Source organism: Elgaria multicarinata, chromosome 1, assembly GCF_023053635.1.
Source record: "Elgaria multicarinata webbii isolate HBS135686 ecotype San Diego chromosome 1, rElgMul1.1.pri, whole genome shotgun sequence".
NCBI lineage: Eukaryota > Metazoa > Chordata > Lepidosauria > Squamata > Anguidae > Elgaria > Elgaria multicarinata.
Genome location: NC_086171.1, coordinates 209,507,308 through 209,526,207, shown reverse-complemented (window position 1 = coordinate 209,526,207; position 18,900 = coordinate 209,507,308). Strand labels below are relative to the sequence as shown.

The 18,900-nt window shown below is 45.5% G+C and overlaps 1 protein-coding gene across 1 annotated transcript in view; it reads right to left on the bottom strand.

Annotated features, from left to right (window-relative positions):
- Positions 1-2,584, bottom strand: part of COL20A1 (collagen type XX alpha 1 chain) — a 171,380-nt gene extending 168,796 nt beyond the window's left edge. The window contains exon 1 of the mRNA XM_063142885.1: positions 2,560-2,584. Coding sequence (XP_062998955.1) covers positions 2,560-2,584 — 25 coding nt within the window. The remainder of the gene's footprint in view (positions 1-2,559) is intronic.
- Positions 2,585-18,900: the final 16,316 nt, after the last annotated feature.

Below are 18,900 nucleotides of genomic sequence, written 5' to 3'. Positions count from 1 at the left end.
GACCAAAGGTGGACAACACACAATCCGCAGGCTGCAGCCACTCCCCCACCCAGGGCGAGCTCTACCATTAGGCAGAGCGAAGCAGTCACTTCAGGTGGCAAATGTTGGCAGGTGGCAGCAGCCAAGTGTTGGGGGAAAGAGCTGAATGCCGCGCAGCCTGCCGCATGCCCACTAAGCTAACCTGCTGCCTTCTAGAGTAGCAGAGGATGCTGTTCCATGGCTCTGAAAAGTTCTCCTCCAGGGGCAACCAGAACAGAACATCAGTGGCCCAACTGACTCAGTCCCACATCTGCGTGCTTTAACCTTTTGGAGATACCCTTCCAGCTTCCTGTAAGGAAATTGTTTCATGGGGGGGGGAACAAAGCTGAGATTCACAGGCCGTCCTGGCCCAAGCAGAAATGAAGGGCCTTCCGTTCCCTTTTAAAGATGTGGAAGAGACTTCAGAGGACCCAGTTGCGTCGCTAAACTGGAGCAAATGCAGAAATGGCGAGCAGAGAACAACGAGGAGATTCATTTCCTGATCAAACAAGAGGCTGTTTTCGACTCGGCTCGCTCAGCGGTCACTCGGGGATCCCCAAAACGAAGAGACAAGAATGTTGGCAGCCCAGTATGAAAACGAAAAGATTATCTAGTGTCCCTTGACATCCAGCCTGCAAATCAGCTGCATCCCCTTGAAAGGGTCCATTGTTGGGATGTCCTTTTCTGTGCTGTGCAGCGGTGCTATTGTCACCTTGCTCTGCAACAAGCTTGTGAGAATAAAACGGGAGAGGGACCAGGTAGGTTTCAAATGTACAGAATAAATATCCAGGGCAAAATGAATGGGCAGTGAGTTTTACTTTGCATCCCCTACTCTAAAAAGAAAGCCTATTCCCCATCCAAAGATGCAGGCCATACTGTGGTAATACTCATGTCTTGGCTGTACCACTTCAGCTTGCGGTTGGGGTTTACCTGATTGAATACTGATCAATGGGGATGGGGAGGGAACCTCCATGTAGAAAACTCATACCTGAGTCAGTAGGGTGACCATATGGAAAAGAGGACTGGGCCCTGTATGGTTAACAGTCGCATAGAAAAGTGGATTTCAGCTGGTGTCATTTGTATGAATGCAGCACCTGGTGAAATTCCCTCTTCATCACAACAGTTAAAGCTGCAGGAGCTTTGCTCCAGATACAAAAGAGGACAGGGCTCCTGCAGCTTTAACTGTTGTGATGAAGAGAGAATTTCACCAGGTGCTGCGTGCATACAAATGACACCAGCTGAAATCCACTTTTCAATGCAACTGTTCAAGATACAGGAGCCCAGTCCTCCTTTCCATATGGTCACTCTATCCCTGTCCCCCCTGATTTTTGTTTTATTCCTTTAGATTTTTTTAAATTAAAAAATAATAACTGGAAGGCTGTCATCTGCAAAGTGTTTTTTGGTTGTTTGTCTTAGATGTATTTTATTTTATGTGCTATCTGTTTTATGTCCTTACGTTAATGGTTACATAATGTATATTAATGGTTTTTATTTTTATTTTTGTGAACCGCCCAGAGATCTTCAGCTGTGGGGCAGTATAGAAATAAATAGATAGATAGATAGATAATGCTTAGGTATGTTTCCGTAAAGGCTTCAGCTGATACAGGTTGCTAAGCAACAGTAACGACGTGTAACGTCAGCTGATACAAGTTGCTAAGCCCCTCGCCTGACTCCTCCGGGCTTTCCAAGGTAATCCTACCTCCCTTTCTGCCTCTTCACTCCCCCCCCCCATTAAGGGGGCAGCGCCACAGTCCGGAGCATGAGCGAGGCACAGCCAAGGCCCTTGGGAGGCTGGGAGGCTGGGAGGCCACTCGCCTACTGTGAGCCCAGGCCCCGGCCTAATCTCATGCAAGCTGGGCGAACGGCCCAAGGCTGACAGGAACCCCAGGGAAAGGGGGACACCTGTTCCCCCTTCCCCGACCTCCCTGCCCCCCAGGTCTGCCAGACGGCGCTGTATCGGCGGCCTCCAAGCAGCCCGCACCCCAGCGATGATATCTAATTAATAAACTTTAAGATATGCTACAACGGCGTATGTTACGCTGGGTACAGCTAGTAATAAATGAAATGAAATGAAGTGAACTGCTGCCCTCCAGTGCCATCTTTTATTTGGGTTCAAAAGAGTGTTTTTGTGTTCTGGAGACCAACCTCCAACCCCACCTCAGTTCTTAGCCCAGTTGGCCTGCTGAGAAATGAGTGTTTGGTGACTGGATATGTCCACCACGGCAGCCATTTTGTGAGCGCATCCACAACTCTCTCTCAAGATTCCAAGTGTGACCTCCAATCTAAAAAATTTGGGGACCACTGTTTTAAGGCAACCTAGTACCATGCAATGAGAGAGGGGATGTATTATTTATTTATTTATTTATTTATTTATTTATTTATTTATTACATTTATATACCGCCCCATAGTTGAAATTCTCTGGGCGGTTTATGAATCCACTTCATGGCAAGCATCCCAGCATGGCAATCAAACTCCAGATTATCACAACACCTAGCACTTGATCTGGAAAAGAAAGAAAAAAAGGCGGGATTCCTCCTTACCTTGACCACACGCCTGTAACGTCATGTCACTTGCAAGCATTATGCAGAAAATCCAGACCGAACCATGAGCGAGCATGATGACCTGTGCATGTAAAAAACAAGAGAGCGTCAAGACAACAAAGCACCTTCGGCCTGAGCAAATGCCCTCAGCAAGAGTGCTTAATTTCTGAAATGAGCATCTGGAGTTCATGCCTGCCTGGAAGTCACAGGTGGAATGTGGTTACTCAGTGTTGAGAGTTTATAGAGAGAGAGCGATCCTATGACCCACTCACCCACCCTGGGCAGCATTTCAGCCTTTTAGGATGGAGGGGAAATGCCCAGAAGTGGGAAGTCACCAAATCAGAGGCCACGAGGAAAAGGGTAAGGCCAGAGGCAAGAAGCATGGTAACCATGGAAACCCCAAATGGCTGGATCAGGACCCTAGGAAGGCCAGACTTAGCCTCTACGGCTGAGGTTCAACACCCCCCCCCTGCTTTACATATACAACCAGTCATATTTTATCCTAATCCTGCGACTTCTGGGTCTCTCTTGAATTTTTCATTGAATGAGTTACTGGCCCCTTGCCCTTTAATTAGTAACTTCTCTGGCTAAAAAGATCCATGAATTTATCTTTTCTTGCTAATAACGCACACGCTCATCAACATGCTGAATTCACAGTGAAAGCGCTGGGTGCCATGAGATAGACAGACACAATAACTCCCCCTCTGGCAAAAGTGTTAATTCGCTCTTGTCATGTCAGTGTCTAGTTAGGGAGAAGAACAGGGGTGGTGCGGGGGAATTAAGAACATAAGAACATAAGAAGTGCCATGCTGGAGCAGACCAAGGGTCCATCTAGTCCAGCACTCTGTTCACACAGTGGCCAACCAGCCATCGACCAGGGATGAACAAGCAGGACATGGTGTAATAGCACCCTCCCACCCATGTTCCCCAGCAACTGGTGCACACCAGCTTGAATACTAGAGATAGCACACAACCATCAGGGCTAGGAGCCATTGATAGCCTTCGTCTCCAGGAATTTATCCAACCCCCCCCTTTAAATCCCTCCAAATTGGTGGCCATCACTACGTCTTGTAGTAGTGAGTTCCATAATTTAACTATGTGCTGTGTGAAGAAGTCCTTCCTTTCATTTGTCCTGGATCTCCCACCAATCAGCTTCGTGGTATGACCCCATTAGGTTCTTGTATTTTGAGAGAGGGGGAAAAATGTCTCCCTATCCACATTCTCCATACCAGGCATAATCTTGTACACCTCTATCATGTCTCCCCTTAGCCTCCTTTTTTCCAAGCTAAACAATCCCAGTTGATGTATCCTTTCCTCGTAGGGGAGATGCTCTGACCCTTTACTGGGCCTTTGAATCCAGAGTCTGTTAAAAACAAGCGCTGTAGGAAACAATGAGTAGGATTCCGTCAAAATAGTAATGAAGTAGCAGTCCACTCCTTTCTCTGTTTTGCTTTCAGGGAAGAAAGTGCTTGTAGGAGGTTCTTCAAAGTTCCTGCAGAATATTTAAACAATATCTATTTGGTGCTCTGGCATTTCATTTCATGTGAGAGCCACTGAGCATGATCCAAGAGTTACCCACCATCGAATCATAAAGTTGGAAGCAGTGCAGGCTGGTGGCTCCAATGTGTTCAGAGGAGGGCAACCAGGATGATCAGGGGTCTGGAAACAAAGCTCTATGAAGAGAGACTGAAAGAACTGGGCATGTTTAGCCTGGAGAAGAGAAGATTGAGGGGAGACATAATAGCACTCTTTAAATACTTAAAAGGTTGTCACGCAGAGGAGGGCCAGGATCTCTTCTCGATCCTCCCAGAGTGCAGGACACGGAATAACGGGCTCAAGTTAAAGGAAGCCAGATTCCAGCTGGACATCAGGAAAAACTTTCTGACTTTTAGAGCAGTACGACAATGGAATCAGTTACCTAGGGAGGTTGTGGGCTTTCCCACCCTAGAGGCCTTCAAGAGGCAGCTGGACAACCATGTGTCAGGGATGCTTTAGGGTGGATTCCTGCATTGAGCAGGGGGTTGGACTCGATGGCCTTGTAGGCCCCTTCCAACTCTGCTATTCTATGATTCTATGTCAGTGGGGCAGTAAATTCACCCTGGGGTTAAGTCAGAACCCATCAGAATTCTAAAGGAGCTCTCCAAGGTGCAGAAGCAAGGGGTCATCCATAACTAGGGATTGGAGGACCAAAGATGTTCAAGTTTGCCAAAATTCTCTGGATTTCACTTCGAAGCTCAATCCGACTAACTCCCATTTTCATTTGTGACATGTTATTTTTGGTTTGTTCAAACAGTAAAAGCATAAACTTTGTATAGGAAAGGGATCCATTTCTGTGCACTCCCCCAACCTCCATTGATTAAAGCATGAAAATGGATCGTGTTTTTGAAAAATGTGCATTTCAAAGTGCTCATTCCCTCCCCTCCCCCCACCCCACCCCGCACACACACACACGCGCACACACACACACACACACACACACACACACACAGAGTTTTTGAACACAATAGTAAGATCCAGAATGTGTGGATATTTTTCAAAAAATCTGCTGCTGTTCACTTTCAGGGTTGCGAACTGGGAAAGTTTGAGTGATTTGCCAATGAACAAAATTCTGTCTCTATCTATAATATGTCTCATGCCTTGAAAGGCTGAGCTGGTGCATGGTGAAGCTGTGACAAAGGAGGGGTTGGATTCTACTTCGGAGGAGGCAAAATGCGGCAGCTGGGGAGGTTAAGAAAGCCTAGAAGTGTGACATACTTTATGGATAGGCTCGTATGAGAAACTCCCCCACCTGGTCTACCATCATTTATGCTGTTAAGGATTGGGGATTTGCATCATGAGAGATTTAAAGCTGCATAATGCTAGACCGGTCTACTCAGAAGTAAGTCCCATTGATTTCCATGAGGCTTACTCCCAGGTAAGTGGCAATGCCAGCTTTCTTCCAAGGACGAATATCAGATGCAAAGGGTCCATTCTGGATTAGGACCATGGCAGCGAAAGGATTACAGCCCCTTTTTCCCATACTACAGTACCGATCTGGAAACCACCACCACCATCATCCACCCACCCCCTCTGTCTGCAGCTGCTAGACAGTAAACAAAAAACAGGCATGGAAGGGTCAAGGATGTGCTGAATATAGTGTCTTGTTTGCCCTCAAGAGATCTGACCTCCAAGGATACCGGGACGATCTTTTAACTAAGGTGATCATGGACAGAAGAAAAAAAGTTCAATCTCCACTCCAGATCATCCGAAAGGGAATGGTTATGCTATATTTTCAGCTCTCCCAGTTCCATTTCAGGCTGCAGATTGATCCAAAACAACCCAAGTGTGTTTAGAGCAATAGACGCTCTGCAATTTCCTCTTCTGCTCAAACATGCTCAATAAAACAATCATACTTTGCATTACAGTGGCCACAGCTAGACCTAAGGTTTATCCTGGGATCATCCAGGGTTCGCCCCTGCCTGAGCACTGGATCCCCTGTGTGTCACCTAGATGAACAGGTTTGACCCCTGGACGATCCAGGGATAAACCTTAGGTCTAGCTATGGCCAGTGTCTTCAGACTGCTCCACATGTGTTATCTCAGCACTAACAGCAGCCCTATAAAGTCCGCCAGTATGATCGTACTGCAGATTTGGGGGCTGAGAAAATTCTGCCTCTCGTAAGGTCATCTAGCAAGTTCATAGCTCAGGAGAAGCTGTGGACTCCCCTTAGCCCACTCACTTCTTCACCACCACCAGTAAGGTGGGCAGCAAGGACGAGCAACTAGCTCTCAACTCAGCGCTTACACCAACACCAACACAGTCAAATTAAGACAGGCGGCTATGCAAAGGCCCACCACAAAATGCTCACCAGAATGACCCATCACAAAACAAATTCCGAAACAATTCCAAATTGTGAACAAGGATTTGTCACGAACCTTGAGCCTTGGAATGGTTCTCCCTTAAGTTGCCTGGGACGGTGTGAATAATCCGAGTACATTCTTGATATCTGAGGAAGGAAGCCAGCAGCTTGTCTGCTGCCTTTGAGGGTTTTTCTTTCTTTCTGGTCTTTTTTTTTTTTTTTTTTGGGTGGGAGATTTCTTGCCCAGATGTCAATACTCCGGAGGGAGGGAGGGAGAGAGAGAGAGAGAGAGAGAGAGAGAGATTTAATCTTTTATTAATTTGTTGTAAAACATCTTTCCAGAGTTCACAGCCCATAAGAAACTAAATGTAAAAGACTGCATGAAGAATCATCTGCACACTGCAAAACATGTATCCCATTTAGACTACTGCAATGTGCTCTACTTGGGGCTGCCCTTGGACACTACAGCTAATGAAAAATGCAGCAGCCCAGACTTTTGTCAGGAGTGTGTTTTACAGATCCTATAATGCTGGTCTTGGATCAACTTCACGGGCTTCTAGTTCATTTTTAGGTAGAGTTCAAGGTGCTGGTTTAGCCTACTAAATCCTAAAGCAACTTTCCCCCAATCTGGTGACCTCTAGATGTGTTGGACTCTTCTGGCTAGGAGCTACGGAAGTTGCAGTCCAACATATTTGGAGGGCACCCTACATGGTTTGGGACCAAGATATCTCAAGGATGGCCTTCTCCCATATTGACCTGCCCATAATTTATGACCTTAATTAGAGAAGGTCGGTTGGTGGATACTTCAGAAAGGGCCTTTTCTGTAGCCACACCCCAATTATGGAACTCCCTCTATAGAGAGTTTAGATTGGGTACCTTCCTCTTATGATTTAGGCAGGCAGTAATGACTGTCTTGTTCCATTGGGCTTTTAATGGTGTTTATGTCATTGTTTACTGTCACATTGTTGTCGTTGTCATTTCTATACCACCCAATAGCCAAAACTGATTCCAAGGCCTCCCATCAAGGTGTGAGACAATAGAGGTCTGCTGTGCAATCCACAAAACCCTTGTTCAATAAATAGACATCTCTTTACACCTGAAGGGAGTGTAAATGCCAGGAGCTATCCTCTAAGCTTAATTAGCCTAACAAAGCAAGGCAGTTGCCTATCAACTAAATGGATGGTTTCCTGCCATACCCAACAGGCTTTTACCAGACCCCTCCTTCAGGGCGGGTCTTCAAGCTGTAACCTCTGGCATGTGGCTAGTCTGGCAGACTGCTTCCCACCTCCTTTCAAGTCCACCTGCTTGACCATGTGGCAGTCTCTGGGATCTGTCAATTCTGATGCTCCCTCCCCCTCCAATAATGACTGAGTTCCTGGGAGGAAGGAGAGAAGGGAGAAGACGATCTCTGAGCCTGGGTCTCCTGTTTGATAAGCTCCTGGGAAGATTCCTCCTTGACTCCTGGAGATGTCTTTGAGAATTTCCTCCCCTGATGGGTCTTCTACTTCTTCAGCTTCTGCATCCGATTTGGAAGCCACACCAGGGAGATCAGGCTTCATCTTGACACTGATTTTATTGCATTGAATGCTTTTATTCCTGTGTTTGTCTGTTTTTATGATATAGATGTTTTTACCTAGTAAATGGCGAGTGCAAATCATACATCTATAAAGAGAGCAATCCCATGATCCCAAGACACAGTGTCCCAGGGGTCATATAGATTTTCAGAAAAAAACTTCTGATGCTGTCGACAGAGGCCTAATCTACACCAAGCAGGATATTCCTCTATGAAAGCAGTATGAAAGTGATATAGGCCATAGCTAGACCTAACGTTTATCCCTGGATCGTCCAGGGGTCAAACCTGTTCATCTAGGTGACACACAGAGGATCCAGTGCTCAGGCAGGGACGAACCCTGGATGATCCCAGGATAAACCTTAGGTCTAGCTGTGGCCATATAAAAGGCAGGAGCCACACTACTGCTGCTTTATAGTGGTAGTGAAGTGCACTCACAACTGTTGGGGCCCATATTCCACTTCCATACCACTTGCATACCGCTATATCCTGCTTGGTGTGGCTCCTGCCTTTTATATACCACCTTCATACTGCTTTCATAGTGCAATATCCTCCTTGGTGTAGATTAGGCCAGACCTCCAACCCTGAAGGGTGTTTTCTAATATTTGTCCCCCTCCCCCTTGGCTCCACCCAACCATGGCAGAGGTTTCTGCAGTGGCTCCTTCAATGAGGTCAGAATACTGAGGGATCCAATGATCTCACCCTCTGACCATGCCCCTATCCCTGGGAAACACTGCATTGATAAAGAATCCCTCCATTACAGTACAACGTCAGGATGGAATTGATTGTAGACATGAAGACCACATTTCAAACATCTGCTGGGCTAGAACATTCCTCAACATAATCTACCTCCCAGGGTTGTTGTGAGCATACAAGTGTACTGCCCCTCAGAGGAAAGGCAAGGATATGAATGTGATAAGTGAATGAGTATTCCATATCCTTGCAAGTTTAGGCGGTGTGTCGCAGGTGATTTTGGGGAATGGAATGTTTGCTAAAAGTGCATATCATATTGTATGATGGGGCCCACAAGAAGGTCATGAAGGTGGCACCCCTCCCTCACTGTTTGCCCCTCAGCATCTATACACTGCCTCCAGTGGAGGCTGGTGGCTCCAATGTCAGCAGAGAAACTGCTCCAGGTTTCAATCAGAACTAGTCAGAATTCTTAAGGAACTCTCCAAGGTGCTTTGAAGAGCTTCTTTATGGTCCTGACCAGTTCTGACTGAAACCCAGAGCAGAGCTGGGCTGGGCATTTCCCCCAAGTTCTGGTGACATTTTATGCATTTTCTTTTCTTGGCCATATTTTGCACAAATAGAGATTTGCATAAATTACAGCTACAAATTGTGCAAATTTGTGGCTGCAATTTATTGCAGAAATGGCATAATATGGGAAAATTGAAGCCATAACTTGAGCAAATGACACAATTTAAGGCCAGAATGTACGTACAATTTATGGCAATAATTTGTGCAAATTATGCAATGCACAGCCAAAATTTGTGCAAATGTACACACACACACAATTATGGAAATTCCTCCAGCTGACCTGACTCATTGTGCACTGAGTCGGGCAGCTGGAGGAAGACGAAATGAGTCTGGGAGCCCGAGCCAATGAAAGTTCATTGAGCTCCACCCCATGACTGGATTCCCCCAACATCCCTAGAAATGGCACAGGTGGGGAAATTAGGAAGTCTGTGAAAACAAACTGGAGAGACTGACTCATCCCTAAACATGATCTGATCTAAAACTCACAGTCATGCCTGCATTTTGGACCAATTGAATCTTCTGGATGGTCTTCAGGTTCAACCTTCATAGGTTGCATTGGAGTAGTCCAACTTAGAAGCAAACTAGGGTACGGATGACTGAAGCCAGGCCCAGCTTCTCTGTTTAAGGACAAAGCTGGTGTACCAGATGAACTTGGTAAAAGTGTTCCTGGCTGCCATCACCACCTTAGTATCCAGGGTTACCCCAAGCTGAAGACTTGCTGCTTTGGGAAAGGAAGTGCAAATTGTCCATAACAGGTTGTACACCATCACCCATGCTTCTGAGAAAATCAAAGGATCACACTCTCCCCTGTCCATTTCGCATCAGGCCAACCAAGATATTTTTAGTCCCAAAACCAAGCCAGGAACCACAATGGAAGTGATCTAATTAAGCAGCTTCATCCAAGAAAAACTGGAGTTGGCTTGCTAGCACCTTGCCTCAAAATAGTAAGAATGGTAGGATTGAGATCGGCCAATAGTCTCCCCCCTCCTAGTATAGGTTTAATGGGAAAATCAAGATCAAAATAATTTATGCTTTAAAATTGGTGCGTAATGAGCTGTTGTAGAGCAAATGGATAGACCTCATCACAAACAGAAAATAGGATTATATTATGCTCACTTTTGGGGAAATCAAGAGAAATGGAGAAGGAAAGCTTAAGGAAAGCAGCCAACACAAGTAACATGCCCATTCCCAAAAGAGAAGCAGGTTCCTAAGGGACCTCTTCACACAGTGCATAAGCTATGGAATCCACTTCTACAAGATGTAGGCCTCAGCTAGACAAGGTGGGGCGGAGGGAGACGATCTCACGATTTTATGATCGCAAGATCGCTGCCCTGGTTTACATGCAGTGTGTGACATTGTGGCCGCCGTTTTGTTTTGTTTTTAAAGAAGAAAGAGCGCATGGGCACTCAGGCACAAATGGTGAGTATTTTTTTAAAAAAACCTAAATTTCCCCACTCCCCTCACCCCACCCAATGGGCACAGTGCTCCTGAGGAGCTCTGTGCCCAGTGCCCGGCTCCCGGCTCCTAGTGGTTACTCGCGAGAAGCTGGGACAAACCACGACGCGCACCCACAAATTCCACAGTCTCAGGATCATCCTGAGACCACAGAAAAAGCAGGCTAGAACTGTAGGGCGATATCCCGAGGCAAGGGAAGGATCATCCCTCCCTGCTCCCGGGATGCCCTGTGCATCATTTGGACACACAGGGACGATCCCGGGGCCATCTAGCTATGACTGTAGGGATGGCCACCAAATTATCTAAGACACTGCGGGGCTATCTTCTATCTACTTTGCTTGGTTCTGCCTATTTTGCTGCCAGTCAAAATAGAAAGAACTGAGCAAGATGCAGTGTCACCTCCAGGTTTTGGAGAGCCTTGGGTAAGACATGCTCAATGGGCTCCCTCCCTCAATGAGCATACCTTCTCACCCCCTTTGACACAACTTGCTATTGCTCCTCATCCTCGCTTCATCCATTGATACCAGCTGCTGTTGCTCCTCATCCTCACTCTCCTGTCCAGTCTCTTCCTCCAACATCCAATCTCATCCACATTTTATACTCCCCTCTGCTTCTCCACAGCACCATACATTCCTTAACATGAGTGGCAAGCCAAACTGGTTTACAAGGGCCTCTTCTTTTTAGTAACAGAAATATTCACCTAATTAACTTCAATTGCTCTCATTAGCTGGTGGAACAGCTTAGGGCTTCAAGGGAAAGGGCATGTCTCCATGCTGAATCAGCTTGGCTGGAATAATATTGAATTGATTTGAGTCTGGAGTAGACATACGTTCGTCTCAGGCTCAAGCACCAACAAGTCCCAAACAGTTTGCTTTTGAACATTTGATAACAAAAACCTGCTATGGGTAGGGATAATCAGTTTTCTTGGCAGAGATATGTTTCAGCCTTCCAATCTGAGAGACGAGAAGCATAGATATCTTTATGAAATATATGGACCCGACATCTAAGGCCTTTGCTAGACCAGCGTTTATCACAGGGTGAACCCCGGGATTGTCCCTGTGCATCCAGATGATGCACAGGGGATCCCGGGCTCAGGGAGGGATCAACCCTCCCTTGCCCCGGGATAACAGGCACCACTTTTAGCCTGATATTTTTCGCAGTCTCAGGCTGAGCCCAAGACCTCAAGCATGTGGTGCCTCTAACAAATGGTTTTCCCGGCTCCTTGCAATTACTCACAAAGAGCCAGGAGCTGCGGACAGGGTGCAGCGCTCCCCAGGAGCCCTGCACTCATCAGGGATGGGGGGTAAGGATCGGGGCCACGGAAGGGGAGAGATCGGGGACGGGGGGGATAGATCAGGGCCATGGAAGGGGAGAGATTGGGGCTACAGAAGGGGAGAGATCAGGGACAGGGGGGAGTTTGGTGGACTTTTTTTTTTAAAAAAAAACATACTCACTTTCATGCAGGAGCACTCCTGCGCATCCAGCCCCATCAGTAAAAAAAAAAAAATGGTGGGCTCGCCAGTGTGCCTCGCATGTAGACTAGGGTGAGATCCCGCGATATTTGCAGCGCGGGATCTCCCCTGGTCAGGCCCAGATTTACAGGTAAGGTCTAGCAAAGGCCTTAGTTTACCTTTGTTATTCTTCTCGCACTCTTTACTGGGAATTTTTTAACAGGGGAAGAGTTCCGTTATTTGTGGTGCTAAAACTGCCCCATCCACATACACAAAAAAGGGAGTAAACGGCAGGCTTAGTTTGCAGAAAAAATCAAGAAGAAAAACCCGAAAAGTGGGAACTCATAACAGCTCAGTGTGGGCTGAGGATGCTCGTGGCCACAAAATGCTGGGTGTCTAAAAAAAATAAAAATAAATGCTGGGTGTCTGTTGAGTGGGGGGAGAAACTTTAAAGTGTGTGTGGGATGGTGCTGGCTCTGATTTTTGGGCAAGGCACTCTCAATGCCCCCCCTCCCTGAGTGACTCTACCAGTGTCACCGGCTGCTATTTCTCCTTCTCCTGTTTCTCATCACTACTCCCACTTTCTTGCTTGCCGGCCAGAGAGCCAGGGAGCAAGTAGGCCGTGGCATCTACTGCTCCTCAGGTGAATGATCAGGTCATAGAATCATAGAATAGCAGAGTTGGAAGGGGCCTATAAGGCCATCAAGTCCAACCCCCTGCTCAAGGCAGGAATCCACCCGAAAGCATCCCTGACAGATGGTTGCCAGCTGCCTCTTGAAGGCCTCTAGTGTGGGAGAACCCACCACCTCCCTAGGTAACTGGTTCCATTGTTGTATTGCTCTAACAGGAAGTTTTTCCTGATGTCCAGCCAGAAACTGGCTTCCTGTAACTTGAGCCCTGCACTCTGAAATGATTGAGAAGACATCTTGGCCCTCCTCCTCGTGACCACCTTTTAAGTCTTTGACGAGTGCTGTCATAACTCTCCTCAATCTTATCTTCTCCAGGCTAAACATGCCCAGTTCTTCCAGTCTCTCTTCATAGGGTTTTGTTTCCAGACCCCTGATCATCCTGGTTGCCCTCCTCTGAACACGCTCCAGCTTGTCTGCGTCCTTCTTGAAGTGTGGTGCCCAGAACTGGATGCAAAGGTCACAATGGTGAAGAGGAGAAGCAACCCTAGTAGGCTCTTGTCAAGTCATTTTGGGAGGGGAAGGAAAAGTCAAGACATTTGGGATGTTTTTAAGAGAGGCAGTGAGCAAGTAGGCCGTGACGTGTCCCGCTCCTCCTTCTCACCACCCGCATTGTCTGGGCCAGAGAAAGAGGCAGGTGAACAAGGAAGCTGCAATGTAATGGAAGGAAAGGAAAGGAACCTCTCGTGCAAGTACTGAGTCATTCCTGACTCTTGGAGGGATGCCAGCTTTCGCTGATGTTTTCTTGGCAGGCCTTATAGCGGGGTGGTTTGCCGTTGCCTTCCCCGGCCATTATTCCCTTTCACCCAGCTAACTGGGTACTCATTTTACCGACCTCGGGAGGATGGAAGGCTGAGTTGACCCGAGCCGGCTGCCTGAAACCAGCTTCCGCTGGGATCGAACTCAGGCCGTGGGGAGAGTTTCAGCTGCAGAAACTGCTGCTTTACCGCTCTGCGCCACACAAGGCTCTAATGTAATGGTACAGCACCAAATATAAAATATGGAAGCTTAAAACCATGATTTCAAACCACAACATAAAAGTACAACCACCGTTGTTTAAATTTCCACATGTAAGGTGGGAGCGAACACACAAGACCTGCACCATGTACATTGATGGTGCTATATAAATAAATAAATAAATAAATAATAATAATAATAATAATAATAATAATAATAATAATAATAATAAAATAATAGGAGAAAAGGCTAGCAGACTGAGCCTCATGGTGCATTTATTCAGAAAGTAGATTGTAGCAAGTTCAATTCGAAGGTCTCTAGTTTACTGGCTCATCAAGCCAGAGGAAATGAAAGCCGTCAATGAATTATTTCTAATCCTTGGGATTTGAAGGTCATCTTGTTATCTAGGGCCAAGCAAGCCATGGCAGGGATCTTTGAATGCAATTCTGTTCCAGTCACTTCTGAAGTGAGGGCTGGTGTTACAATATCATGTGCATTTGGGAGCCTATTATTCCATGCTTGTGGGAGCTACGTTATGTTTTTGCTAGTGCTGGGCTGAAAATTTTGACCATTCCATTTTGGGCATTTCGTGGGGGATGCGGGGAGAACAAAAACTCAGGTGAAAGAGGCTGGGAGAGGTGAGAATTTTGGAGATTTTTTTCCTTGGGGACAGGGTTTCCATAGACCTTTTTAAATGTGGCCAGTTGTTGAGGAGTCTCTGCTCATGTCATGAGTGCTTGCATTGGGAGCACCTGACTAGATCTAAGGGCTGGACTTGTGAGGGGGGGGCATCCTCAGGGTCTCCCAAACCCAGTCAGGCATTCATCGCATCTCTAGTCTTTAAGCTAACTTGCTTCTTCTTTGGGATTGCACCAGTATTGCCCCCCATGCAGTCAAGAAAGGCCTCTTCCTCCACCCCACCTGCTTCCTTTGGTGTGGCTATTATAACATCTCGTCAAAACGGGAAATGATGCTAGATCATTACCCAGCAGAAATATCTTCAGACAAGGATTTCTCCACCCTCCCTTTTTTTTTTTTATTAAACAAGCACTCCTTTCAAGTTTTTGAAAAGCCCCTTCATGAGAATTCAACAGGATCTGAACTCTGCATGGCAGGGAAGGGTCACAGGCTTTTGAGCCTCTTGATGAAGGATGGAATATTCTATTCATGGGTGTGCAGCGGCCAGAGCGAGCGAAAGGCAGCGGAGGAGATCATCACAGTGAGGCATTGAGCAGCAGAACTTGGGAAGGTGAGGTGGGGGAGAGAATTAGGAAAACTGTAATCTAGTATCCAGTGAACGGGGATTTTTGCCTTGTGGCCAAAACCCGCACACATTTCTTTTACTGCCATGTTTAGGGAAACATGAATCCAGAACAAATATTATGAAGTTATGTCCCCAATAATAATGATGGGTGACACAGAATTGCCATCCCTCTTTTAGGGTGCAATCCTATGCATGTTTAGATGGGAGGCGGGGAGTCCTACAACTCTCAAGAAGGCTGAGAGTTGTAGGGTTTTTTTCAGTCACAATATGCATAGGAATGTGCTGTTGGACACATAAATAAAAGAACAGAGAAGTTTGTTCCAATGGAAAGGGGGAACATTAGGGAAGAGGAAGAAATTCATTCATAGAATCATAGAATAGTAGAGTTGGCAGGGGCCTACAAGGCCATCAAGTCCAACCCACTGCTCAATGCAGGAATCCACCTTAAAGCATCCCTGACAGATGGTTGTCCAGCTGCCTCTTGAGGGCCTCTAGTGTGGGAGAGCCCACAACCTCCCTAGGGAACTAGTTCCATTGTCGTACTGCTCTAACAGTCAGGAAGTTTTTCCTGATGTCCAGCCGGAATCTGGCTTCCTGTAACTTGAGCCCATTATTTTGTGTCCTGCACTCTGGGAGGATAGAGAAAAGATCCTGGCCCTCCTCTTCTCGATCATCACATTCAGATGCTTAACTAATTGTGCACTTTCAAACCATTGTGTGAACCTAAACTCAGTTATCCTTCAAAACGTGTATATCTCCAAATTTTATGATGGAGTTCTCTGATTCACCACCACCACTCTGCAAAGCATACAAAAATGGGTATATTAAGGAAAATAATATTCAAAAATGCACCATATTAGGAAACTTGCTTGCACACATGTGCATATTATGCAAAACTGCATACAAAATGCATGTATTATGAAAAATGTGCACAAAATGCTTATGAATTTTCACACAAACTTAAAAAATAAGAATCTGAAAAATATCTCAAAGAACAAAACTTAAGACTGGAGAAATTCTTAAAGTTTGAGACAAACTGAACTCAAGGCTGGAAAAACAAGAAATTGAGAGAAACCATATTGACAGATTCATCGTTTGCTAAGAAAAACACCACCATTAAAAATGAATTAAATAGTATAGTGAAACGTATTATTACAGAGGTCTTGCACTACAATACATCTTTGTATCTTCCGTTGGCTAACGAGTGTCCTTGCATTAAAGTGGTATCATGGGGAGCACTCATCCGCTTTAAATAAATTTAAATTCTAAGTGCCATTCACAAAAAATAGTTGAGATAGCCATGTATGTGCATGAGAGAGTGAGAGAGCGAGAGCGAGAGCTGCATTACTCATCTCTGTTGATGATGTCATGGTATGAAACCAGTGCCCACAACCATGTTCACAACTGCAATGCAAATACGCTGAAATGTGTCAGAGAGAAATAATTTAGATGCTGCGAAAAGTTGGTATTCCTTGCAAGCTGAGAGCTATTATGATGAAATACATCCGGAAACCGCCTAAAACATCAATGACGCACACCAAATCTTTACATTTCTTTCTGTGGGGAAAAACCCAAGTGTGGAAAAGCCATTAGAATTCATAGTTCGCAGAAGGTCAATGCCAGATCTATATATAATCACTTTCTGTTCTCATATGAAAGAGAGAACACAACCAGTTCATTCTTTCAGGGTACAAATGTACAGACCAGCAGTACTATTAAGTTCTTTGAATTTGTTTCAGAAGAAGAGAGCCGAATAAATGCATTCTGCTCTACCAACACTCTGGAGCAGGCCATGGTAGACAGAAGGGTTCTACAGTCCACTCTGTGCATGCTCTACACATTCCTCAAAAGTTTCTAGTACATGGCAAGCTAGTCATAGTACCAATCCCATGAGCCTTACATGTCTGGGGATAAGAACATAGGAAGAGCTATGCTGGATCAGATCAAAGATGTATCTAGTCCAACATGCTGTTCCTACAGTAGCCAACCAGATGTTCCAATGGGAAGCCAACAGGCAGGACGTGAGCACACTAGTACCCTTCTGGGATAACTGGGATTATGCAATACCCACCCCTTACATACTTAGAGGAAGCCTAGAGTAACCTGGAAGAGGTCCCTCAGGAAATATTGCACCCTGTCATTGGTTCCATGGCTTCTAAGAGACCAAGTGCCCAGCAGTGTTCCCTTAATGAACCAGAAACCTACTTGAATGCAAGGCAGGCATGGTTTGACTGGGGAAAACCCTGGGCCATGCTGCGTCCACTGCTTATGTACTTCACATATTTCTGGAATGTGCCCAGAACTTGCCAGAGAGCAGCAGGTCACGGACCCTCTCCGGAAATGCTCCCATCTCACCTGGAAGCTGTGGTCTCTGCTCAGATTCCTGCTGAAGTGGGACCTGCCCTATCCCTTTTTTCAGGCCTCTTGCAAGAACTATTGGGAGAATCGTATGAAACTCATTGAACTCTCCAAAGCATTACATCTATGTAAAGTATTAATACTCCTTCTAATGGCAAACTCAGGTGGTCAGGGCCAACAAGATTGTGGCTGAAACGGGACCACTGAGAAACAAATGGGAGGTATCAGCATGGTCGAGGAAACTCCAAGTTTTGCAGAAGAACAAAAAAACTTCAGAACACTCCCCTCCTCCACAAAATAACAGCCTATTGAAGACTGAGCATGCTCAGTAGCTACAGAATGTTGAGTATCTATTAAAGAAAAGAATGGCAGCAATGGGGTGGGGGAATGATGATGATGATGATGATGATGATGATGATGATGATGATGATGCCACCCCATAGCTGAAGCCCTCTGAGAGGTTTACAAAGAAATGGGGTACGCTAGAAGAGGGCATGGCTGGCTGACACAGTGAAGTCCTGTAAGGATATCTGAGTGATCGTCCTCTTCCCCATTCTAGGAAAGAACCCTTTTCTTTTCTCTAGACAGAAGATACAAGGGGGATATCGCTATATTTTGGCATCATTTTTATGAACAACTAACCATTTACAATTACTTTTTTTTTCCTTTTTATTGTGAATATCGACAAAACAGAACAGAAAATACATCGTGAAATATATATATATATATATATATATATATATATATGATTATCGTCATTTTTCCATCATGTGTACCATTCATTAAAAAGGGGGGGGGGAGAGTTATATAAAAGTTTCAAGAAAAGCAGATCAAATATCCGTGTATTTATCCACTCACAAGTTGCATCTATATAATACCCGTTCAAAAGTTGATAACCTTATTAGGTCCTCGATCCATTGCATTATGGGAGGTGAGCATTTGTCCTTCCAATGTGATAGGATAAGACTTTTGGCTGTCATAAGGGCTCTGACGATCTATCTGTGCTGACCATGTGTTAACTTCCACAAAGCTGGTAGGTAATTTAGGAGGACGTGGACATTGTTCCATATTACAGATTGGGTTTTACCCTAACCCTTATTATAAATTCCTCCCAAAAAGGGGTGACTATGGCGCATTGCCAAAACATATGAGTTAAAGAAGCATTAGATGCATTACATCTCCAACAGTTGTGCAAGTTAGACAAACCCTTATTGAAAAGGCACATTCATAATTACATTTAGTTACCACTCATTTAAGAAAATCCTGCCTTACTATAAACCCCTTTCTCCATATGGAAAGATAATCTTTTTTTTTTTTTTTTTTTTGGTGTTTTCACAAGGCCTCCTTCAAGATCACTTCAGAATCTAAGAGACATGCTCCATCTTCTGTTAGGTCAGTTGGCATGAGTTAAAAACACCCTGTCTGGTTTCTGAGTAGTCACTTCGCAGAATGTCTCAACCTTGGCAAAGGAAGTCTTTGCATCCTTGGCAAAGGAAGTCTCA